Consider the following 23,344-nt stretch of genomic DNA (forward strand, 5'->3'; position numbering starts at 1 on the left):
TACTTAACACTCTTCCAGTAGAATGTTTGGTAATGTGCATCAGCTTGCTAAATACTTACAGGTGGTCCTAAAGTTCCAATTGGACCAGGTAGTCCGGGATCTCCTTTCATTCCAGGCAATCCTGGTTGACCTAAAATCCATGAAGTAACAAATGAAAACTCGCATCAGTTTTGTTGAAAGTAAATGGTGCATGTGGATTAGCAGCATGGCAGCTTTCTGAGTCTTCAGAGACACGGGTGAGATCACATAGAACAAATGGTATTCTAAGCCAACGTTTGCCTTGTCAACAAGGAAGTTAACAAAGTTCAACAAATGGCCTAAACCTTCTGAACCCCGGATCGTTGGAGACCGGATGTACGACCGAAGCTGCACCTCAGGACTTGGTGGAAATCCTGATGCACTGACCTCTGTGGGAATTGCCTGGGAAGTTTCAACTTCTGATGGGCAATTCCCCTGCTCCCCGGGGCCCTCTGTGAATGTCTCCAACTTGGAGTTAAGAGTTGGAGACTTCAAACAGTTCCGATGTGCTTACCTAGACTCTCCCACTCGCAGCTCCTTTAGCTCACTTCCTCATTTGCGCTGCCCTCTCCTGAGCCCTAGCTCACAGCGAGGGTATGAGTGAGAAAGTGGGAGAGTTGAACAGGGAAACGACGATAGAGAGAGAGAGTTGGGGAGGGAAACAGCAAGAAACAGAGAGAGAGTCGGGGAGGGAAATGGCAAAAGAGGGAGAGGCGGTCAAGGGAAATGGCGAGAGAGATCGAGTCAGACAGGGAAACAGTAAGACAGAGAGAGAGGACATTGGGGAGGAAAATGGTGAGACAGAGAGTCAGGGAGGGAAATGGCGAGAGAGGGGGAGTCGGGAAGGGAAATAGTGAGAGAGAGTCGGAGCTGGAAGCGGCAAGTGAGAGAGAGAGAGTCAGGGAGGGAAACGGTGAGTGAGAAAAGGAGAGTCGGGAGGGAAACGGTGAGAGAGAGAGTTGGGGAGGGAAACAGAGAGAAAGAGAGAGAGAGAGAGAGAGGGTCGGGGAGGGAAATGGTGAGAGAGAGGGGGAGTCGGGGAGGGAAACAGCGACTCCCCAACTCTCTCCCACCATTTCCCTCCCTGACTCTCTCTCCCACCGCTTCCCTCCCCGACTCTCTCTCTCTCCCACTGATTCCCTCCCTGACTCTCTCTCTTACCTCTTCCATCCCCGATTCTCTCTCTCACCGTTTCCCTCCCAGACTCTCTTATAGTTTCTCATAGTGAACCCATCCTGAAATATTACGCTGAAAGTGGACATATGACAAGCCAATCCCTTGGGATCACTTTCTTGCCAATTGGAGCTCCAAGAAGTGATGATGTATAAAGTGAGCAAAACTGATTTAGAAGGCACCCACTGTGGATGTGCATTTCAAACGGAAGATCAAAATTGAGAGAGCTAAAAACATACTGGTAATTTAAGTTGTGTATAAGTTGGTTCTGTGCTCACTGTTAGTGCCATTGGCTCCTGATGTGCAGGCCTCACACAGCAGGCAACCTTGCTGGATTCACTTAGGCCAGCCACTGGGAAGATGAACCCAAGGTGAAGGATGAAGGTCCAAAGTGCAGGACACGACCAAAGCTGAGAGGGACAGTATAGGAGACAGGCAGATCCTGAAGTAATTGTTTTTTCATTCATCCAAGGGATGTGTGCTTTGTTGGCTGGGCCAGCGTTTATTGCCCATCCCTAATTGCTCTTGAGGAGGTGGTGGTGAGCTGCCTCCTTGAATGCTGAAGTCCATGCGGGTGTAGATGTACGTTCGGTTTTGTTGCTTTGAGACTTTTTAGAGGTTTGATACAACCGAGTGGCTTGCTAGGCCATTTCAGAGGGCATTTGAGAGTCAACCACATTGCTGTGGGTCTGGAGTCACATGTAAGCTAGACTAGGTAAGAACAGCAGATTTCCTTCCCTAAAGGACATTGGTGAACCAGATGGGTTTTTACAACAATCGATAATGGTTTTGTGGTCATCATTAGATTTTTAATTCCAGATTTTTATTGAATGCAAGCTTCACCATCTGCCATGATGGGATTCGAACCCGGGTCTCTAGATTACAACACCACCACCTCCCCATGAATAATCAGGTGATTCCAAGCTTAGGCTTCAAAATGCCATAGAGTGTAGGAGGAAAGATAAATCAAAATAAGAAAGGGGTTCTAGCCATGAGAAAGAACAGGGTTAGAGCAAAATGCTCAGTTTAGATTTTAATACTATAATCTTAAGAATTGAGGGAAGAGGAAGAGTATTTGGCGTGCTGAAGAAACAAGGAGAAAAATTTAGATCACGAGTGGAGAGTTCTCCTTTTAAACAAAGTCAACTTTCTGTTCTATTCAATGTTAATCTAATATTTCTAATTGTTCAATATTATCTAGTGCCCAACCGAATAATATAAACTCCTCACGGTACTGGCATCCTACCTGGAATACCATGTGGTCCGGGAGGTCCAGGCAGACCAGGAAAACCATTGCCAGTACCTAAGCAGTTGATGCAAGTTTCTCCCCTATCACCTACAAATTCAAAGGTAGAGAAAAAAAATGTATTAATAATGTGAAAACATTTCTGAAACCATCGCTTTGACTCTTGAGAATCTCCCCTCCATATCATACATTATTCTTCGAGATGAGCGAAATGGTGTGTATGTGATGCCTTCATTGTCCAGCTAAACTACGAGAAACATCCAGTAGCCCAGTTAGAGATTCTGGTCCATAACTCCCTCGGAGTGGCAATCAGCATCATATCGCCACTCCTTGCCCAATTACTTACACAAAATTTCTTCAGTGTCTGCCTCACCCGACCTTCCGGCTCAGGCCAGGTGAGATCCAGGCAGCGCAGCTGTCTCCGAAGCCCAGCATCACAGTCCAGGTCCGTCCGATTGAAGAAGGTCACGCCTCCTTTTTTTACGGCACTAACTGCCATAAAGCAGGTAAGTTTAAAGGTCCCATTGAAACTGACAGGCCAGGGAGAAGGTAAGTGTATAAGGTAAGTGGATAGGATTTGGGGGGGCTGGGGGTGATCAGGCTTCAGGGGTGTTGGTCATTGCAGGGGGGTGTGTGGGGCGGGGTGGAGTGTGGGGGACGAGTCGGGCATTGGGGGTGAGAGTGACATCGGGTGGTTGCTGGGGGGCGTCGGACATTAGGGACTGTGGGGGGGGTGTCAGAAATCGGACATCGGGGGGGGGGGTCTGACATCGGGGTGGGGTGGGGGGGGTGGGGTCATAAATCGGGGGATGGGGGGTTTGGACATGTTGGAGATCGTGAGGGAGGATCGAATCAGGTCGGGTCGGGGGGAGGTAGTCCCATGGAGAGTCGTGGAGGGGAATGGAGAATACCATTTGGGGTGTGTATTCTGGGGGGTGGGGAGAGACCCGTGGAAGGTCAGGGATGTGGGGGGAGTCCCCTGGGGGGTCGGGGGGGAGTGCGGTCTGTGTTTTTGCAATAGTTATCTAGAAGTTATGAGAAATTTTAATTCTTCCAACTCTTTCTGAGTAACTATTTGTGTAACACAGCCAGAACCATCTGAAGTTTGCGATTTAAATTGCATTTTCGGATGGTTCCCAAAGCAGAGCAATTGGCCAGAGGAAGTTTGCACTTCTGGGCAATTGCCACGCAAACACTGACCTTTGGAATTCTGAGAGGGGTTCCCCAGCACATTTTTGGGGTACCCTCCCAAATTCGATGCTGGGGAGTTTGGAAGTTATAGCCCAGATGTCTTTTCTAAACTTGGGTTGTAAGTAGAAAAGCATTTTGAACTATATGGTGAAGTATGTTTAGTTGCTGGCAGTATGATCTATTTGAGATGACATGTTAAAAGGATTTCAGAAGGAGCATGTTACACACCATTAAAGGCCATTAGTACTGATGTGCTGAATAGTCCAGGTAATAAAACCTGGAGGAACACTACAGCATGAGACTCTCAGTGTAAGTGCAATATTGTTTTAATGCTTATGGGTATAGCCTCTGTCATCCTTCTTCCAGGCTTAGTATCTAACCATTTTCTAACAATGTACAGCGAGATGCATATGTTATTAGCAACATTAGGCCCTACCTTTGATTAAGGTAACACTTTATGCAGTGGGAGGAAGAAATGACTTACTGTACAAAATGTATTAGCTGCGATTATTTTCCCGAATCATCCATTCAATAAATACATCTTGATATCACAGTTCATCAATTGTAGATTGCGTTTATCCAAACAATATAGAATGGACATTCCCAGCTCTAATCACAAGGCATTGTTTAGAACCATGACCATGTTGTGGTATGATAACACATACCAATCTGTGTATTATCCATATATTTCTGACACAGTAAACATGACAGTAATCATGTGGTACCATTCGTACAAGTGGGACTCATCACGAGACATAAATTGACAATGTCTCAAGTTCACAAGTTCTAGAAATATAGAAAAAGCTCATCACTTGGATACACCCTTGTAAAAAGTGCATTTTACTTTTCCTGCAAAGTATCTAACTACAAAATAGCGTGATCTAATCTGGCAATGGAGACTTACTGTGGTAAAGGCCTACAGATCAGGGCAGTGCAACATGTGACTGTGGTCACAGAGACACGTGCACATAGAAGAAGTCTTACCTTTCAGTCCTCTCTCTCCTGGGAAGCCGGGCGATCCTGGTGGCCCCGATAACCCTGGCTGCCCTGGCCGGCATTGTTCCCCAACAAGGCCTAAAGGAGTGAACAGATTCATTCAAAATCACTGTTGCACTGAAATCTCGCCAAACAAACAATGATATGTTGGACAGCCAAACCTCTTTCTAGGATGTGCAAACGACATCCCACAAGTTGAGTTAAAAGGAAGTAACTGATAAAATATGCAAATGGATATGAATGATCAATTATACTAGTATAAAAAGGACATGAAGGCACTACAGCGGGTGAAAAAAGGTTTGCAAGGACGATACCAGAAATGTGAAGTTATACTTATGAGGAAAGGATGAACAGGCTGGGTCTGGGTCTCTTATCCCTTGAACAGTGAAGGCTGATAGTGACCTAATAGTGGTATTTAGAATTATGAAAGGTTTTGATAGGATCGACACAAAGTGTTTCCATTTGTGGAGAAGAGCAAAAACCAGGCGCCATTAATATAGGATAGGCACCAGGAAATCAAATCGGGAATTCCTAAACAACTTTTCCACCCAAAGAGTGGTAAGAATATCGAACTTGCTATCACAGGGATTGATTGAGGTGAATAGTATAGATGCATTTAAGGGAAAGCTAGATAAACATATGAGGGAGAAGGGATTTGAGAGTTATAATGATACAGTTACAAAGTAAGGATGGGAGGAGGTTTAAGTGGTTTATAAATGCTGGCATGGGCAGGATAGGCTGCATGGCTTGTTTGTGTGCTGACAGTCCATGTAATTCCATGTAATTAACAGATATTTCAAAACTATTATATTAGAAATAAGGGGTCCTTTAATGGTGGTTTTACAGCAGGAAATAGTCATGCAATAGTGTTACAAGTAATTAAGTACCACCATGTTATGTTGGGAATCACAGTGACATTGGAGGGTTGGCTCTACCGCAGAAGTTACGGAAGAATTGAAATTTCCCCCACACATTCAGCAGCTCATTTATGAAGTTCCACATTGTTTTATTGCTGACACCACTTCTTACTTTCAGGCATGTCTAAATTCTGGCTGGATATCTTAGTGACAGGCTGGTGTTCTTATTCTTTGCTCAATGCCATTTTACTTCAATATGTGCTTGGAAATCTCTGGTCAAACTGTTAGTTGCCTTCAGTATTTCTTGGCATGTTTACTCTATGAACAACTTGCATTGGGTTAGTCGCCCATTCTTTCTTCTCAAAAAGTACCACACCTCTGCGAACTTTTAATCTTTGAATAAAGCAGTGCTATGATCAACAATTAACTGAATATCAATCCTATCTGGAGTTTTCCTCAGGTCAGGTTTCTACCACTTCAGTTTTGCACATGGAACATGTCATGTTGGCTCAGTTGGTAGCAGTCTCACCCCTAAGGCAGAGAGATGTATGTTCAAGCCTCACCACAGGACTTGAGCACATCATCTAGGCTGATGCATCAGTGCAATAATGAAGGGTGGTGCATTGTTAAAAGTGTCACAATTCAGATGTAATGTTTAACTGAGGACCAGGCAGATGTAAAATATTACCCAGTATTATTTTAAGAGCACAGGGTCTTTGACCAGCCAACATCACGGAAAACTGTTTATCTGGTCATTCCTTTGCCAATTGCGGGTCAATGCTGTGCATAAATGGGCTACCTTTTATTTTGACTATGTAATAGTGACCACGCTTTAAAGGAAACTGATTGGCTGTAAGTGACTTGGCATGTCCTGAGGACGTATTGGCAATCTAGAAAGATAAGCTTTTTCCTTTCCGACAGGAAATGTTTCTGTGTGTTGAACTCACTTGTGACTTTTATAATTATTTATCATTGCAACTTATAATTAAGGTAGAAGCAAATTTACCTGAAAACCCTGGTTGTCCGGGAAGGCCTGGAGGACCAGCGGGACCTGGGGGACCAATTTGTCCTTGTGGGCCTGGGAGTGAAAACCCAGGTATGCCTTCATTCCCTTTTGGACCTCTTTCACCTGGGAAACCTGGGGTGCCTGGTGGTCCTACACTGGACTGACCTGGTATAAAAGACAAGAGGAAAGGAAAACATTTAGGAAAACAAACATTATCAGGACTTTTGAAGACAAAGCATGGTGTTTTATTTTTAATTTTAGTTTTATTCATGGTGTCAAGAGCTCTGTTCACTTGGGCTACTCACTGATGTTCAGACAAGGGTATCTAATTTTAAAATGAGAGTTAGGTCATTCGGGGGGGAAGTCAGGATGTACCTTTATCATTCAAAGGGGAGTAGAAATCTGGAATCCCTTTCTCCCAAAGGACATGCATGTCAAGATACAGAGCTTACAAAACTGAGATCGAAAAATATTTTGTCAGAACATAAGAAATAGGATCAGGAGTTGGCCATTCAGCCCTTCAAGCCTACTCTGCCATTCACGGATCATGGCTGATCTTCTAACTCAACTCTGCCTTCCTGCACTATCCCCATGTTCCTTAATCCCTTTAGCATTCAACAATCTATCAATCTCTGCCTTGAATACATTTGGCGACTAAGCTTCCATAGCCCTCTGGGGTACAGAATCCCAAAGGTCCACAACCCTCTGAGTCATGGAATTTCTCCTCATTGTAGTCCTAAATGGCTGACCCCTTATCCTGAGGCTGTGGCCCCATGTTCTAGAGTCCCCAGTAGGAGAAACATCTTTAGGTAAGGGCATTAAGGGATATGGAGCAAAGGTGGGAATATAGAGTTGAGGTGTTGATCAGCCATGATCTAATTTAGGGGCAGAGCAGGTCCCAGGGACTGAATGATCTGCTCCTGCTCCTATTGTTCCTAGGACTCCAATCTGCACTCAGAAGTGTACATTTTCATTGATCTCACGAGGTATGGACTGAACATTTTCTAACCTCCACTCAATAATCACAGCTCCCTGCAGGGAAGGAAGGATGGGTAATTATACCCAACTGAATGATCCTCTCAGTGCTGCTAGTGGCAAAAAAAAGCTCATTATATTTGGTTGGGTTTTGTCATGTTCTCACTGGAAAATAGTAATTTTAGAAATAATTCAGATTGCTTCGGCCAGAATTCTTCCCTCATTGGACGGGCTCGGTTGGGAAGCCAACTGCCGTCGGCGATTGGCTCTGCTCCGCGATTTCAGGCGGGCGGGCCAATTAAGGCCTGCCCTGCGTGGATCGCGAGCAGCAGCGCTCAGTGCTACCTGTGCGGGTGGTGGGGGGGGGAGAGGAGGGAGAGCAGGCCTGGTGTGCAGTTCGCACATGCGCACGAAAGAGCGCTTCAATCTCCGAGGCACGGAGCTGCCTCAGGGAGATTGAAGCCCTTTTTAAAAAAATTAATAAAGACAGTAACAATTTTTTTCAAAGGTTCCCTCATGTGACTCTGTCACATGAGCTGGGACATGTTTTTAATTCAAAAATAAAGTTTTTAGTTAATGTTTATTTGCTTTAGGAAACCTCATCCCACTCCGTGAGGTTGGACGGGCAGCATTAATTTGATTTTAATTAGCTTGTTAATGGCCTTAATAAGCCTTTCAATTATTGGCGGGCGCGCAGCCGACTCTGGCATGCGCTTGCCGAATGAAACATTGTGCGAGTGCGCAATGGCGTTGGGGCACATGCCCGACGTCATCACGTGTCATATTACATTCGGGCATGTCGGGCGCGTGCCCACACGCCTAACATAAAATTCTACCCTTAGCGTTCGGAATGGTGGGTAAAGTTAAGTTTGCTCCACTAGACCTTAGCCTCAGTGTACAGAGTAGGGTCAGCTATGGCTGGCAGGAATGATATGGCCCATGTCTGTGGGGGCTGGTGCTGTCAGCTTCTAGCTTATTCCACTGTAAGGAAAGTGATAGTCATCGCGGATAGCATGCATACTTTGGGTGTTCAGCCCTCCTCTCTCCATTCTGGAAAGTTTGTGTATTCAATAAGTATTGAATATAAGTTGGGAAAGCAAGAATATTTTTTTATTTCTGCATGACTGCATTGGAAGCATTGTAATCTGTGAGGAGGACAGTGTAGAACTTCAAAAGGACATAGAAAAGTTGGTGGAGTGGGCAGATAGGTGGCTGATGAAGTTCAATGCAGAGAAATGAGAGGTGATACATTTTGGTAGCAAGAACATGGAGAGACAGCATAAAATAAAGGGTACTGCTCTAAAAGGGGTGCAGGAGCAGAAGGACTTGGATGTATATGTGCATAAGACATTACAAGTGGCAGGAGAGGTTGAGAGAGCAGTTAAAGCATATAGTATCCTAGGCTTTATTAATAGTGACATAGTGTACAAGAGCAAGGAGGTTTTGTTGAAATTGTATAAGACACTAGTTAGACCTCAGCTGGAGTATTGCATACAGTTCTGGGCACCGCATTTTAGGAAGGATGTGAAGGCATTGGAGACTGTGCAGAAGACATTTACGAGAATGGTTCCAGGGATGAGAAGCTTCAGATATGAAGATAGATTGGAGAGGTTGGGACTCTCCTCCTCGGAGAAAAGGCGGCTGAGAGATTTAGTGGTATTCAAAATTATGAAGGGTCTGGACAGAGGAGATGAGGAGAAACCGTTCACACCCGTGAAAGGATTGAGAACAAGATGGCACAGATTTAAAGTAATTGGCAAAAGAAGCAAAAGCAAGAGGAGAAAAAAAACTTTTTCACACAGCGAATGGTTAGGGTCTGGAATGCACTGCCTGAGAGTGTGGTGGAGGCAGGTTCAGCTGAGGCATTCAAGAGGCAATCAGCTGATTATTTGAAAAGAAACAATCTGCAGGGTTACGGGGAGAAAGCGGGAGAAGGACACTAGGTGAAACATGTTCATTTGGATAGCTGGCGCAGACACGATGAACCAAATGGCCTCCTTCTGTGCTGTACCAATTTTGTGATTCTGTGCCTCACCTGGAGGACCCGATGGTCCTGGCAACCCTGGAAAACCTGTAAGAAAAGAACCAACAGACTAGTACGTGGGCATTTTAAAGAAAAACTCTTAATGGAAAGGGTGTTCATGCTATTGACTAGAACTGAAAAGGTTTAGTAACCTGAGGGGCCTCGATCTCCTTTTTCTCCAGGAGGTCCAGGATAACCTGGGTCACCTTTTTGTCCAACTGTAACACCTGGTCTTGGAAAAGTCTGGAATAACGACAGAATTTTATTTTGATAACTGGCAGCAACATTATACGAAGATTTAAGTTTGAAAGCATTCTTGACAGAGAATTTAGATCCCAGTGTCACAGTTTGGAGTTACTCTGAGCGTTAAGTGCAGAATAAAAGTTCCCCCTATAAATGTGCTGGGCAGCTATATTTTGCTGCTTCAAAAAAAAATTCAACTGTCTGTTCTTTGCTGTGAAGCACTTAGTGTGGATTCAGTCAACTGCTCATCTTTTTTCTTGATTCAGCTTGACTTTTCTTTCTGCCATTTCTTTAAAGCACTTTGACGTACAAAAATTAAAGGAATTCATTCATGTGGCGCCACTTCTAGCAGCATCACTTATGTTGATTCCCTGGGGTGGACAGACATTGCGTTTTTCATCGATATCATTGATGAACGCTGTGTGAGCCAGACAGGGAGCAGCCCGTGTTTCTATCCCCGGGGAATCGGCATAATGTTGCTGGAAGTGGTGCTGTGCCAATGAATTCCTCCCCCCTATAACTTGTGTTCACCACCCTCAGAGGAACGCCCCACCCTTACTGCAGCAAAATTAGGCCTTGCTTCTTCTGTCAGCATGCTTCACAATCCAGCATAAATTTATATCAAATTGCAAGCAGATTTCTGCTTTCTGCAGGCTCATGCCCATTAGAATCTGCTCCTACAGTTGAGGATGAGAGGGTAGTCATATTCCATTGCCCTGACCTAGATTTGAATCTAGAAGTTCTAATAATGAAAAGACACTATGCTGGCCGAGACCTCTTACTCTCTGATTTCTCTCTTCATGTAGCATCCTCATCAACTGAGGGTTACTAATCAAGGCTTATGTCCCAATATACCACTATGGGGCAAGGTGAGGAAGCAGGCCCAGTAACTACCACAGCCAGCGCAGGGACAGAACCTGCACTTTTGGCGTTATTCTGCACACAGTCTAGCCAACTGAGCTGACTATTTTCCAGTTGCTGCTGAAAAACTTCCACTGTTGCGAATTTATAACAAAAAGACCATGGTATATCCTTGCCTGAGCTCACATTACTTGAGATCTCAAACTGCTGAGGTAAGAGGGACTTTCATCATTCTGCCCAGAGTGCTTTCAAATTCAATGAAAGCAAAGGACATTCTAATAATACTAATGCATCCAATCTTCTGTGCAAAAAACTTTAGTTTCCCATCTTCTTTGAAATTGGTCTCTCATCAGTAACTTTCAATAGCTCTGCCCAAGTGGGACCCAAACACAAAATGTATATTCTCGTTCTGTCATGTGTCTACAAAACCCTACTCAGAGTATAAAATGTGAGCAATAATAAAACTTAAGTATCAGAACTTTGTGAAGTGATTAACTGGATCTACTTTGTCTAACTGAGTTTACTAATAGTGTCAGGAAGTTACGCTCACTTAATGGTTGTTTCCTTCATTAAACACCTAAGATAGGTGGAAGATAAATGTTGAACATCCAAGTTTGGACACTTACGATGCCTGGAGGACCAGGGAAACCATGTTCTCCTTTCTGACCCTGTTTACAGGAAGAAATAAGTTAATGATGTAAAAGTCCCAATTATAAAATAGGCTTTAGGTCATGAAATATCCACTCAGCCTCCGTACAAAAATATCAAGATTAAATTATAACTATCTTTTCATTTGAAAAAAGATGAGGTCGCTCATCAATGGCTGACCTCTGTCAATTCTCATTATGGCCAATTAGATATTGACTCATTCCATATTGCCATTTCTTTCATAAGCCCATCCTCCACTCCAATCTTCTGTGTGCTCTCAATTAATTTTCCACCTTGTGCAGGCCAAATAGCACAAAACTCGTTATCCTCCTCTGTTTCAGATACCAATGGTTTGGACCATGGTTTTCATGGATCACTGATTACCCAGTCAGAGACTGAGGTCCAGTTTAAACAGATGGAGTAGTAAATTCCTCCTCCCTCACCTTTCAACAGCAATTTACTTCATTCGAGTGGCTAAGCCAACAACCAATAAGGCATCTTGGGCTTTGATTGAGTAACAGGCAGCCTGTGTCTAGAACATCCCAATTTCTCATTACATTCTCATGTACCACTCGCAACCAACAAAACACCCGTTTACATTTGAAATACGCAATGCCGTGAAATAACCATGACCACAAACTTTATCATGCTCTAACCGAAATATTGGCGGGAGAGAGAGACATTGTTGAAGCTTTTCGTTTTGCACTCATCAGGACAAACATAAGAATACCAAATTTCAAATGATCACAAACAATTTATACTACAGGACAAAAGGGGTGCTGATTGGTTGGCAAGTCGACACCGATTGGTCGAGGTGTTGTCATGGAGAAAGCAGCAGGGGACTATAGGCTCCCCAAGCTCCTGGGTAATTCAAAAAGAGGCACAAAGCTTGAACATACTTTTTTTTTTGCAGAGAACAGGTCCTTGCATATGAATTTAATTCAAATGTTTGAATTACCCGGAGGCTTGGGAGCCTACAGTTACCTGCTACTTTCTTCTTGGCAACGCCTCGGCCAATCAGAGTTGACTTGCCAACCATTCAACACCCCTTTTCTCCTGTAGCATGAATTGTTGTGATTGTTTGAAATTTAGCATTCTTGTGTTTTCCCTGATGACTGCAAGATGAAAAGCTTCAACAACATCTCTCTTTTCAGCAATATTCAAGTTCTGCACCACCAAGCTACTGTTTGTAAACTAAATTTTTTACAGTCCCTTATTGATTAAATTATTGCTTTCAGTTATCATTTCTATGGACCAATGCGGTTAATTAAGCAAAACCAGCATGGATTTCGTAAGGGAAAGTCATGTTTAATTAACTTGCTGGAGTTTTTTTGAAGAGGAAATAGAGAGAGTTGATGAGGGCAATGCTGTTGATACAGTGTACATGGACTTCCAAAAGGCATTTGATACAGTGGTGCACAACAGACTTGTGAGCAAAGTTGTACTCGTGGAATAAAAAGAACAGTAGGAAATTGGCTGACTGACAGGAAACAGTGAGTAGTGGTTAATGGATTTTTTTTGGGCTGGAGGAAGATTTGTAGTGGAATTCCCCAGGGTCAGTGGTGGGACCCTTGCTTTTCCTGATATATATTAATTACTTTGACCTTGGTGTTCAGGACACAATTTCAAAATTTGCAGATGATACGAAACTTGGAAGCATTGTGTTCTGTGGGGAGGACAATGTAGAACGTCAAGAGGACATAGACAAGTTGGTGGAATGGGCGGACAAGTAGCAGATGAAGTTCGATATGGAGAAATGTGAAATGATTCATTTTGGTGGGAAGAACAGGGAAAAAGAATATAAAATAAAGGGCACAGTTCTAAAGGGGGTGTAGAAGCAGAGGTGTATATGTGCATAAGTCATTGAAGGTTGCAGGACAGGTTGGGAGAGCAGTTAATAAAGCATACAGTATTCTAGGCTTTATTAATAAGGGCATAGAGTACAAGAGCAAGGAGGTTATGTTGAATTTGTATAAGACACTAGTTCAGCCCGAGCTGCAGTATTGCATCCAGTTCCGGGCACCACAGTTTAGAAAAGATGAGAAGGCATTAGAGACAATGCAGAAAAAATTCACGAGAATGGTTCCAGGGATGAGGAACTTCAGTTATTAAGATAGATTGGAGAAGTTAAGATTGGAGAAGTTAGGACTGTTTTCCTTAGAGAAGTGAAGGCTGAGAGGAGATTTGACAATGATATTCAAAATCATGAGGGGCCTGGACAGAGTCGATAGGGAGAAACTGTTACCACTTGTGAAAAGACCGAGAATGAGAGTGCACAGATTTAAGTAATTGGCAAGAGAAGCAAAAGCGATATGAGAAGAAACTTTTTACACAGTGAGTGGTTAAGGTCTGGAATGCACTGCCTGAGAGTGAGTGTGGTGGAGGCAGGTTCGATCAAAGCATTCAAAAGGGAATTGGATTGTTATCTGAAAAGGAAGAACGTGCAAGGTTAGGTGGAGAAGCCAGGAGAATTCAATTGCTCATTTGGAGGGCTGTTGCTTCTGCACTGTAACAATTCTGTGATCATGATAATCTGTCAAAACTGTGCATATATTAATGCATTCCATCAATTTTGTTTAAAAAGCTAAGTGCTCCGATGTTATGGTTAAATATATGGCTTAGTGTGGTGCAGAGCCATCAAATCCATGTGGGCTCCTGGTTTGATCGCTGATCCGTGCTGAATTTGCTAATGCCAACAAGTGATGGATGTTAAAGCACGACAATTCATTTTGAAGTCACCAGAATCACAGAATTGTTACAGCACAGAAGGAAGCTATTTGGCCCATCACGCCATAAAGCAGGGAGAAAACAAATAGCCAGGGTTCCCCTTCCTGATGTCTATCTCGTAACATCTGCTGAAAAGTGCACGAGTGTGGAATCTGAGTGAGTACAAGACAAGTGATAGTCATACGTTAAATAGCCTGATAGGCACAGATACAGGGTGGCCAATTAGGGAAGGGTATCTCAAGGCAGCTGGCCCAGAATCAGTCAGCACCTTCAGGGTAAAGTGTACAGTCACAGTAATTTTCAACAACCAGGAGATTTGACATCAACATGCTGACAACATAACTTTGTTACTCAAAATATAACTCGTTGAGGTCATTGCCCGATGGCCTGTTTTTCTGCTGTAAAATTCGATGCGATTTTACCTTGGCTCCATCTCTGCCCGGTGCTCCTGATCGGCCTAGATCCCCTGGGACCCCCTGTAAAACAAATGGCGGAATCTCTTTACAACTACTGTACATTCATCTGACAGCTGGCTTCTTCCAGGGTGTGCCTGACAGCAGATTAATGAATGATGGTTACTTTTCACAAGTGTGTCAAGTTGCCTATGGCATATGGCATAAGATCAGAAGCTCTGACCCTTACAAGGCAACCAGGAAACTCCACCAAAACCTGCTGGAGCTGCAGAGGAGTTTCAGGATCCATTAAATGTAAACCCTGTTGCGTTTTCTTTGTTTTAAGGTTCTCACAGAAACTGCTGACGCCAGGTTTCTATGAGAACTTCAGCTCTTGCAGATTAGATACTTGAACACCTTGGCCAGGGTATTCCAGTGGTTGGGTGGACTCAGCGGGCGGGCCCAGGAACGGTCGGGAAGCCACCTGTGACTGCGATTTCACACCAGCCGGCCAGTGTGAAACAGCGCTGCCGGACTGGTGGCGGGAGGAGCACGAGTGCTGAAGTTCGCGCATCACATGGGTGCGCACAGTAAAAGCTCCTTGAGGCACAGAGCTGCCTCAGGGTGCTGAAGGTTTATAAAGTTAAAAACTTGAGCAATGTTAGAAACACGTCCCCTTGTGTGACTCTGTCTCGTGAGCAGGGACACGCTATGAATGAAATTTTAAAACCCGTGGATGAGGTTCCCTAAAAAAATCCAACGGCCGCATGGCCTTTTCGCCTGCCCACCAACCGTATGGTTGGACGGGCAGCGAAAAGTTTAGTTTAGTTATTACTTTAATGGCCCTAATAGGCCTGTTAATTGTCGGTGGGCGTGCTGCCGACTCCCGCGCGTGCCCGCCGACCGAAATATCGTGTGAGTGCGCAATGACGTCCAGACACTCGCCTTACGTCATCGCGCATCATTTTATACACATTCGGGTCGGGCGCGCGCTTGCCCAACGAGCGTAATACTCTGCCACTTGAGATAATATTGGACAGAATTTTACATCCCCTGTGCCCCCACTCCCGGAAGCTGGCCGGCAGGTCAAGGTGTGTGTGAAATAGGGTGGCATAGTGGGAGTGCCATGCTCTTCATCTGCTTGCCTCTGCTGGGGCTTTAACTAGCAGCTGAGGGGGCCACGCTAGTGGATAAACCCTGTGCTCTGGGTGGCGGTGGGAGTGGGGTGGTCCGCCCCCTGCCCAGGAACCCCGTACTCCATGGAGAGCCCAACCAGCAGCAATGACCACCCTTGCTTCTCCACTCCCCCCCCTGGCCTCCTGATCACCACCCTCCCTCCCCTCTCCCGCCTGACTGGCCCCAGCAAAGCCGCCCCACTTAACTGGTTATCTGACCTCCATTGCTATTCTTCGATGGCGCTGCTAGCCCTCTGGTTGGTTGGCAGCTTTTGTAGGTGGTACATTCTCACACATAGGGGCGGAAGCCACGCTCTAAGGCAGTTAACTGCTTGATGACCATCAAATCCGTTGTGGATTCCTGGCCCAATGGAGGCAGGCTTGCCCCCAACTTAACAGCTGGTGGGTGGGGCCACCGCCTCTGCAAAAGATTGTGGCCATTGATTCAGTACTATTAAGCATGAAAATACTTACATCAAATCCTGGGTTGCCTGGTTCTCCATCTTTGCCAGGTTTACCCTGTTTAAACAAAAACAGAAGATATATCTGCAGGAAACAACCTCTTAAACAGTGACAACTATAACCACCAGAGAAAGATTAACAATTGGTGCCTAGTTGTTAGGATATATTTTTTTTGGATGATGATATACAGAATCGTTTCGTTACTTAATATAAAATTGTACGGAAAAATATAACTGGCCATTTGAAGCTGAAATATTCCTTATTTCCTGCAGAGAAAATCATCCCTGTTACATCTTTACACAGCCAAATTGTCTTGGGATGTTTTACTATATTTAAATGGGACCTTTCAAACTTACTAACTCTATAGCCTAGAAGAATAAGGGCTGCATCTGCTGGAGCGTGCATGTGGGTGAACTTCAGTTAAGGATACAGAAATCAGGACAAATGCAATTTGGCCAATTAACGCCCCAGTCGTCTACTCTCGGTCATGAGCAAGGTGACGAAGGCACGTCGAGAGTGCTATCAAGCGACATGTACACAGCAAAAACCTGCTCACTGACCCTCAGTTTAGGTTCCTCGAAGGCCACTCACACAGCCTGACCTCATCGCAGCCTTGGTCCAAACATGGACAATAAAGCTGAACTCAAGAGGTGAAGTGAGAGTGACCGCCTTTGACACCAAAGCAGCATTTGACCAATTGCGGCATCAAGGAGCCCCAGCAAAATTGAAGTCAATGAGAATCAGGGGCAAATCTGTCTACTGGTTGCACAAAGGAAGATGGTTGTTATTATTGGAGGCCAAACATCACTACCCCTGGACATCACTGTAGGAGTACCTCAGGGTAGTGTCCTGGACCCAACTATCTTCAGCTGCTTCATCAATGGACTTCCCTCCATTATAAGGTCAGAAGTGGGGATGGTGCTGATGATTGCACAACTTTCAGTACCATTTGCAACACCTCAGTTACTAAAGCAGTCCATGGTCCATATGCAGCAACATCTGGACAACATTCAGGCTGGGCTGCTAAGTGGCAAGTAACATTTGCAGCACACAAGGGCCATGCCACAACCATCTCCAACAAGAGAGAATCTAACTATCTCCGCTTGACATTCAATAGTATTAGCCAGGCTGAATGACCCGCCATTAACAGGTGGGGACATTACCATTGATCAGAAACTCAACTGGATCAGCCATGTAAATACTGTGGCTACAAAAGGTAAGAGACTGGGAATTATGCAGTGAGTAATTCACCCCCTGATTTCCTAAAGCCTGTCCACCATTTACAAGGTACAAATCAGGAGTGTGTTGCAACACTCTCCACTTGCCTAGTTGAGTGCAGCTCCAACAACACTCAAGAAGCTCCACAAAGCAGCCTGCTTAATCAGCACCCCGCCTTAAACATTCACTCCCTCCACAACTGACACACAGTATCAGCAGTATGTACCATCGAAGATAAGCCACAGCAACTTGCCAAGGGTCTTTCGATAGCACCTTCCAAACCCACGACCTCTACTACCTAGAAGGACAAGGGCAGCAGACACATGGCAACACCACCACCCGCAAGTTCCTCTCCAAGCCACACATCATCCTGACGTGGAACTATATAGCTGTTCCTTAACCGTCACTGGGGTCAAAATCCTGGAATTCCCTCCATAACAGCACAACGGGTGTACCTATACCAGTTGTACTGGAGCAGCTCAAGAAGGGGGCTCACCACCACCTTCTCGAGGACAGTTGGGGATGGCCAGCAAACCATGGTCTTGCCAGTTCTGCGCACATCCCATTAAAAAATGAAAAAAAAAAATACATGGGCAGGTGTCATTGTGATGTCAAAAAGCATGCTGACACTCAGGCCTAGCTTTTCCTGATGTTTTTGCACCTATTGTAGACTGCCATCCCAAGCAGACACATTCTCCAGTTAAAAACCAACCAAGTTAACCACCTCCCCACCCAGCCCAGTGGAGATTGCAGCTTCCATTGAGCGGATCCTTCAAATTAGGATGAGCAACACCATTAGAGGTTCATTTATCTACATTTAAGACTAAATAAATCATTGTACTTAATATGTCTTTAGCCATAATCTTATTGAATGGTGAAGCAAGTTCATCAGGCCCCATGACCTACTCCTGCTTCTATTTTGTACGTTATTATTTTTGCAAGTTATTGACCTCAATTCTGCTTTTCCATTTAATCCCCGTATGCCTTGATTCTCCTGGATTCCAGAAATCCACTAAACTTTGCACTGAATATGTGCAACAAATGAGCATGCACAGCCCTCTGAGATAGAGACTTTCAAAGATTCACAACCCTCTGAGTTAAGAAGTTCCTCAGTCCTAAGTGTTCAACCCCTTATCTTTAGACTATGCCCCCTAATTCTTGAATTTTCAATCAAGCGAAGCAACTTCTCAGCAGTTAACCTGTTAAGCCCCCTCCGAATCTCAAAAGTTTCAATGAAATCTCTCATTATTCTAAACGCCTCAGAGTATAGGCTCTTTCTACTCAATCTCTCCTTATAGGACAACCCTCTCATCCCAGTATCAATCTCTTGAACCTTTCCTGCCTCCAAGACACGTGTATCCTCCCTTAGATGGGGAGACCAAAACTGTACACAATATTCCAGGTATGGTCTCACCAAAGCTCTGTAAAATTGTAGCAAAACGTACAGAAGTCTTGATTGCCTCAAACTTCCCAGTAGCCAACTAACTTAATTTATTCTCCTCAAGTACAACTCTCTCAAACTTCCTTCTATTTACTCTTGGTTAACATTGTGCACCTCTCACCCTATCCCCAGCACCTTCCTGGTGGTGACCTCTTCAATACTAGTATAAACATGTAGTACAGGTATAAATATGTAATACTGGAAGTGAAATCATTTGGAGATGAGGGTCTCTCAAAAGCAGATTGGTCACAGCAAATGTAGAGGCTACTGGGATATCATTGGGCTTACTGGAGCTACTCTGACAACATGCAACAACAACAACTTGCATTTATATAGCAGCTTTAACGTAGCAAAACATGCCAGGGCACTTCCCCAGGAACATTATCAAACAAAATTTCGCACTGTGCCACATAGAAAATAATAGGCCAGTCAAAATGGCAGATTTTAAGGAGCATCTTAAAGGAGGAGAGGGAGGTAGCAAGCTGGAAAGGTTTAGGGAGGGAATTTCCAACCTTCAGGCCCAGATAACTGATGGCATGACAGCCAATCTAACCGACAAGACATAGCATAAATTTGACTGGAATTTGACAGAATCCAATCACGCAGGATAGAGTTAAGCAAAATATAAAACATTCATCTAGCATCAACCTGAATTTTAAAAGTGTCTAATGCTGGTAATCTATTCTAAAAATGGCCAATATGCCAAATTCATCCAGGCTAGAAATTGCTGTCTATCATTTCTAGCCCACCGGCAAGTGGCTGCTCAACAACTCTTCAATTTGCTCCTGTTTGATCCTCTTACTTACTCTCTTTCCTGGATCTCCAGGCTCACCCTTCTCTCCTTTTCCACTAAAGCCAAGGGGACCCTGTAACAAATAGAACAAACAGAATGTGGACTGAGTGACAGGCTGACAGCAGTACTCTGAAGACACTTTGTTCAAGCTCTGTACACCATACTTACAGGAGGGCCAGGGAAGCCCCTCTCCCCAGGAAAGCCAGGCGGTCCAATCTCACCCTAGCAAAAACAAAACAGTGATGAAAACTTGAGGAGTTGCACACAAGAACACTAACATTCGAGGAAAGAAAGACATTGAAAAGTACTTTACAACCAATGGATTATTTTTGAAGTGCAATCACTGTTATCACAGGAAAATTCAGCAACCAATCTTTGCATTGGGTCCACAAATAGCAAATTTGTGAATGACCAGATAACCTGTTCTTGGTGCAGTTGGGCAGGTGTGAAATGTTGGCTGCAACACCAGAACTCCTTGTCCAATTGCATCATTGCACCTTTTACATCCATCTTAATAGGCAGCTAGGGCATTAGTTTAACAGTTCACCTGAAAGGCAGCACCTCCAACATTGCATAACTCCTTTGGTATTGTAGTGAAATGTCAGGAAAATTGAGTGCTCTCTGTCCTGAAATTATTTTTACAGGACGTTGTATTAGAAACTAAGATGAAAGTTCTCAAGCTGTTGTTTGAATTAGTGAATGAACTTCCAAATCTGAAATGGAGACAGAGGCTAGGAAGGGCCTATTGCTGAAGGGATGGCAACAGGAGTGACAGATTTGACTTTCGCGCTCCCCTGATAAGGAGGACGGTCAACCCCTTTGCAGCTCGGTAAACGCCCACACTCTGTGACCAGGTGATGAAACAGTTACCTTGTCTCCTTTCTGGAAATCGACGCCAGGAGAATTCAGCTGTTCCAACTGTCCCGGGGGGCCTGGGGGACCCTGAAGACCTGGATCACCCTGGAAAAGATGGACATGAGATAAACAGAATAAAAGAAGGGCCATCCTCCAGATCTTTACCATTGATGGCCTTTGTTAGATCCAGATAGAACAGAGGTAGATTATTTATGTTTGTCAAATAAATGTTTTATGTAGGTTTTTAGAGACTTCCATGCCAATCTCGGATTCATCCCCAAGCCCACACTGGCAGTTCATCAATAGGCATTGCCATTGATTTCCTCTGGATTCACTTCTCACTCCAGTGAGGAGAGACATCCTAACAGGTACATGCCTTGTCCCTTGCACGTGGTCCCATGCTGTCATCATCATTGTCTATCTCTGCTGGCTCCCCCAACTCCAGCAAAGTGACTTCTTACATCCTTGTCCCTGCTATCTAGTTATTTCTCTCTAGTCATACGTTCAAATTTGTATCCTATATTTTTCCGATCTTGAGTTACTATTTACCACCGGGAGCAGACTTTTCAGCCCTGAGATTCTTGCCCTCCGGAATACTCTTGCACAGCGTCTGCCTTAAAAAAAATAAACATCCTGAAACCCCATCCCATCCAAGGTGTCTTTATTCAGCTGCTTAAAATTCCCTTTATTTCCTGCTTGGTGCCCATCTCTTCCTTTCTCAGGCTCTGAGGTCTTCTCTTACCTGTAAGTTACTGTCCTTTAAGGCATTGCCTCAAAGGTATGAACCAGACTTAGGAAGGAACTGCAGCCAGTATAGCCACAGACTATGAAGCAAGTAAGTTAATATTAATGATACCAGGTCATGATTACTAATAGGAAAAAATTAAATATCAGTTTACCTTCTCCCCTTTGGGTCCTTGAAAATTCAAACCCATGTTCCCCTATAGCGAAATGGAGGAAAAGAGAAGCAGTAAGCTGATGCATGTAAAATTTCCTCAATTTAACAAAATGTCTACTTTCCTTCTGTGATCTTACCTTTGGTCCAGGTAGACCGGGAGCACCCTGGAAAAAATAAAGCCATTTCACAGTAAATGATTTTAACCAGGTAAGATCATAAAAGCCATTCCGATAAAGAGAATTTAGTCCTCCAAGCAACCAAACCCCTCCTCAGTTCAGCAAGGATTGTTTATTATATTGTTTATTTGCCAAATCTTCCCATGCCGCAGCTACTCCTACAAGCTCTCTACCCTCTTAAATGCTGGCTGCAGATATCTCCATCTTTGCTAATCCTGGAACTTGTGACGTAAAAGTGTCAACTACCTTGGGCACAGAAGGAGTCCCGAATTTGTCCCATCAGAACCCCCAATTCTCGCAATTACTTTCACTGCAATTCTACAGCACCACTGTGCGTGTTTAATATTTGCTGACAAGTACAAGTCCAAAAGAGATCAGTCTAAAGTGAGGAGAGGGGATCCTTCCTACTGTAGCTATGGTTGAAATAAATGTCATCAATCACCAGTGCTGCAGGGCGTGTTCACTGGGGTAGGGGAGGGTTGAGGATAGCGACAGTCAGTAACACCTAACCTTGTCCCAACTTTACCTACCGGCTGACCTGGAGGACCAGCTGAGCCAGGTGCACCTGGTGTTCCCAATGTGCCTTGGGGGCCCTGTGAAAGACAGACATTGGTTAGCTTTGTGCTTACATCTTATATTCATCAATTGAAACATTAATTCAACAGACTGTACAAGTTCATCTTGCCAGTGTCGACATCAAACACTCATGAGTCAGCCTTACTACAGCTCCAACACAGAGTAACACTGCTTCTCGATTACCTCAACAACTGGGAAAGATTTTTTTCTGGTTTTAGCAACATTATAAACAATGGGAAGGAACAGAAGGAAGAAGGAATCAGCATGGAGCAGCGGCTGATATGGGCCTATGAATGGATGCAGACGAAATTCAGGTAACAGGTGAGGCATGTCCTGAGGATCAACAGAGGATATGAGAAAGTCCAATACTAACCTCGGCAGTCCTTCAGCAGGATCAATTTGACTTGTTAATAGAATGGAGACAATCCAATGTCTAGATTCAGAGACAGTAAATGCCGTGCACTTACCAATTTCCTGGAAATATTTGCCAGAGGAAAATACCAAAGTGCTTTTAAATCCCCATTTTAACTCCGAGTGGAGATGTCTGGTGGACAAAGTATGAGCAAGTTGCAAACCTTCTCTGTCTGGGCAGCATGAGGCCCATAGTGAGGAGTAGAATATTGGGACAGGTGGCTGTTGGCAGGGACTGGATGAGTGGTCCTTGGAACTCAGGCAGGTCCTGAAGGAAGGGGTTTTGGGATGGCCTCAAGATTTTAAAGAAGGGTGTTCATCCTGACCCAAGAAAAGTGGAAAAAAATTAAATACGTCCTCTTTGAGGCTCCTCTGTCCTCAACTCCTACCCTCGCTAGGTTGGTACAAAAGCTTCCCTACTTAGAACGCTGGTTAAAAAAGCAGCAGAGGTTATGAGAGCTTCATTTGTGTATTTAAAGTACTCTGTGGTTTCCATAGGTGACACTCTCATCTGCTCACAAGAGAAGGTTAAAACTGAAGACTGCAGAAAGGGAGTGGGTCATCGATAAGTAAATCTCCTGGGTGATTTTAATTGCTTGGTCTCTGTGTTTGGTCTCTGCTGAGCTAGTAGGCTAACAATTGCCCACTTCTCTCAACCTCAGAGCAGCACCTTCTGCTGCCATGAAAGAGAAAGATGTTTCTGTTGTATGGTGGCTCCACAGTGGCTGCACAGAGAAATACAGACCTGGTGCATATTCAATGTATGTTATATCAGAGGCTAGGAATCATATGGTGAATAACTCACCTCCTGACCAGCTACAAGGCACAAGTCAGGAGTGTGATGGAATACTCTCCACTTGCCTGGATGAGTGCACTCAAAGCTTGACACCATCCAGGACAAAGCAGCCCGCTTCATTGGCACCACATCCACAAGCATTCACTCCCTCCACCACCGGCGCACATTGGCAGCAGTGTGTACCATC

The 23,344-nt window shown here is 44.4% G+C and overlaps 1 protein-coding gene across 1 annotated transcript in view; it reads right to left on the reverse strand.

The window, feature by feature from the left end:
- col4a5 (collagen, type IV, alpha 5 (Alport syndrome)) overlaps positions 1–23,344 on the reverse strand; it is a 260,823-nt gene that overhangs the window by 112,605 nt on the left and 124,874 nt on the right. Inside the window, exons 11-25 of the mRNA XM_078547577.1 lie at positions 21,905–21,967; positions 21,336–21,362; positions 21,200–21,241; positions 20,316–20,405; positions 19,614–19,667; positions 19,459–19,518; positions 16,006–16,050; positions 14,387–14,440; positions 11,216–11,257; positions 9,638–9,728; positions 9,498–9,533; positions 6,488–6,652; positions 4,613–4,702; positions 2,438–2,527; positions 60–130 (exon numbers count right to left, since the gene is read on the reverse strand). Coding sequence (XP_078403703.1) covers positions 60–130; positions 2,438–2,527; positions 4,613–4,702; positions 6,488–6,652; positions 9,498–9,533; positions 9,638–9,728; positions 11,216–11,257; positions 14,387–14,440; positions 16,006–16,050; positions 19,459–19,518; positions 19,614–19,667; positions 20,316–20,405; positions 21,200–21,241; positions 21,336–21,362; positions 21,905–21,967 — 1,020 coding nt within the window. The remainder of the gene's footprint in view (positions 1–59; positions 131–2,437; positions 2,528–4,612; positions 4,703–6,487; positions 6,653–9,497; positions 9,534–9,637; positions 9,729–11,215; positions 11,258–14,386; positions 14,441–16,005; positions 16,051–19,458; positions 19,519–19,613; positions 19,668–20,315; positions 20,406–21,199; positions 21,242–21,335; positions 21,363–21,904; positions 21,968–23,344) is intronic.

Source organism: Cetorhinus maximus, chromosome 8 (assembly GCF_964194155.1).
Source record: "Cetorhinus maximus chromosome 8, sCetMax3.hap1.1, whole genome shotgun sequence".
Lineage (NCBI taxonomy): Eukaryota > Metazoa > Chordata > Chondrichthyes > Lamniformes > Cetorhinidae > Cetorhinus > Cetorhinus maximus.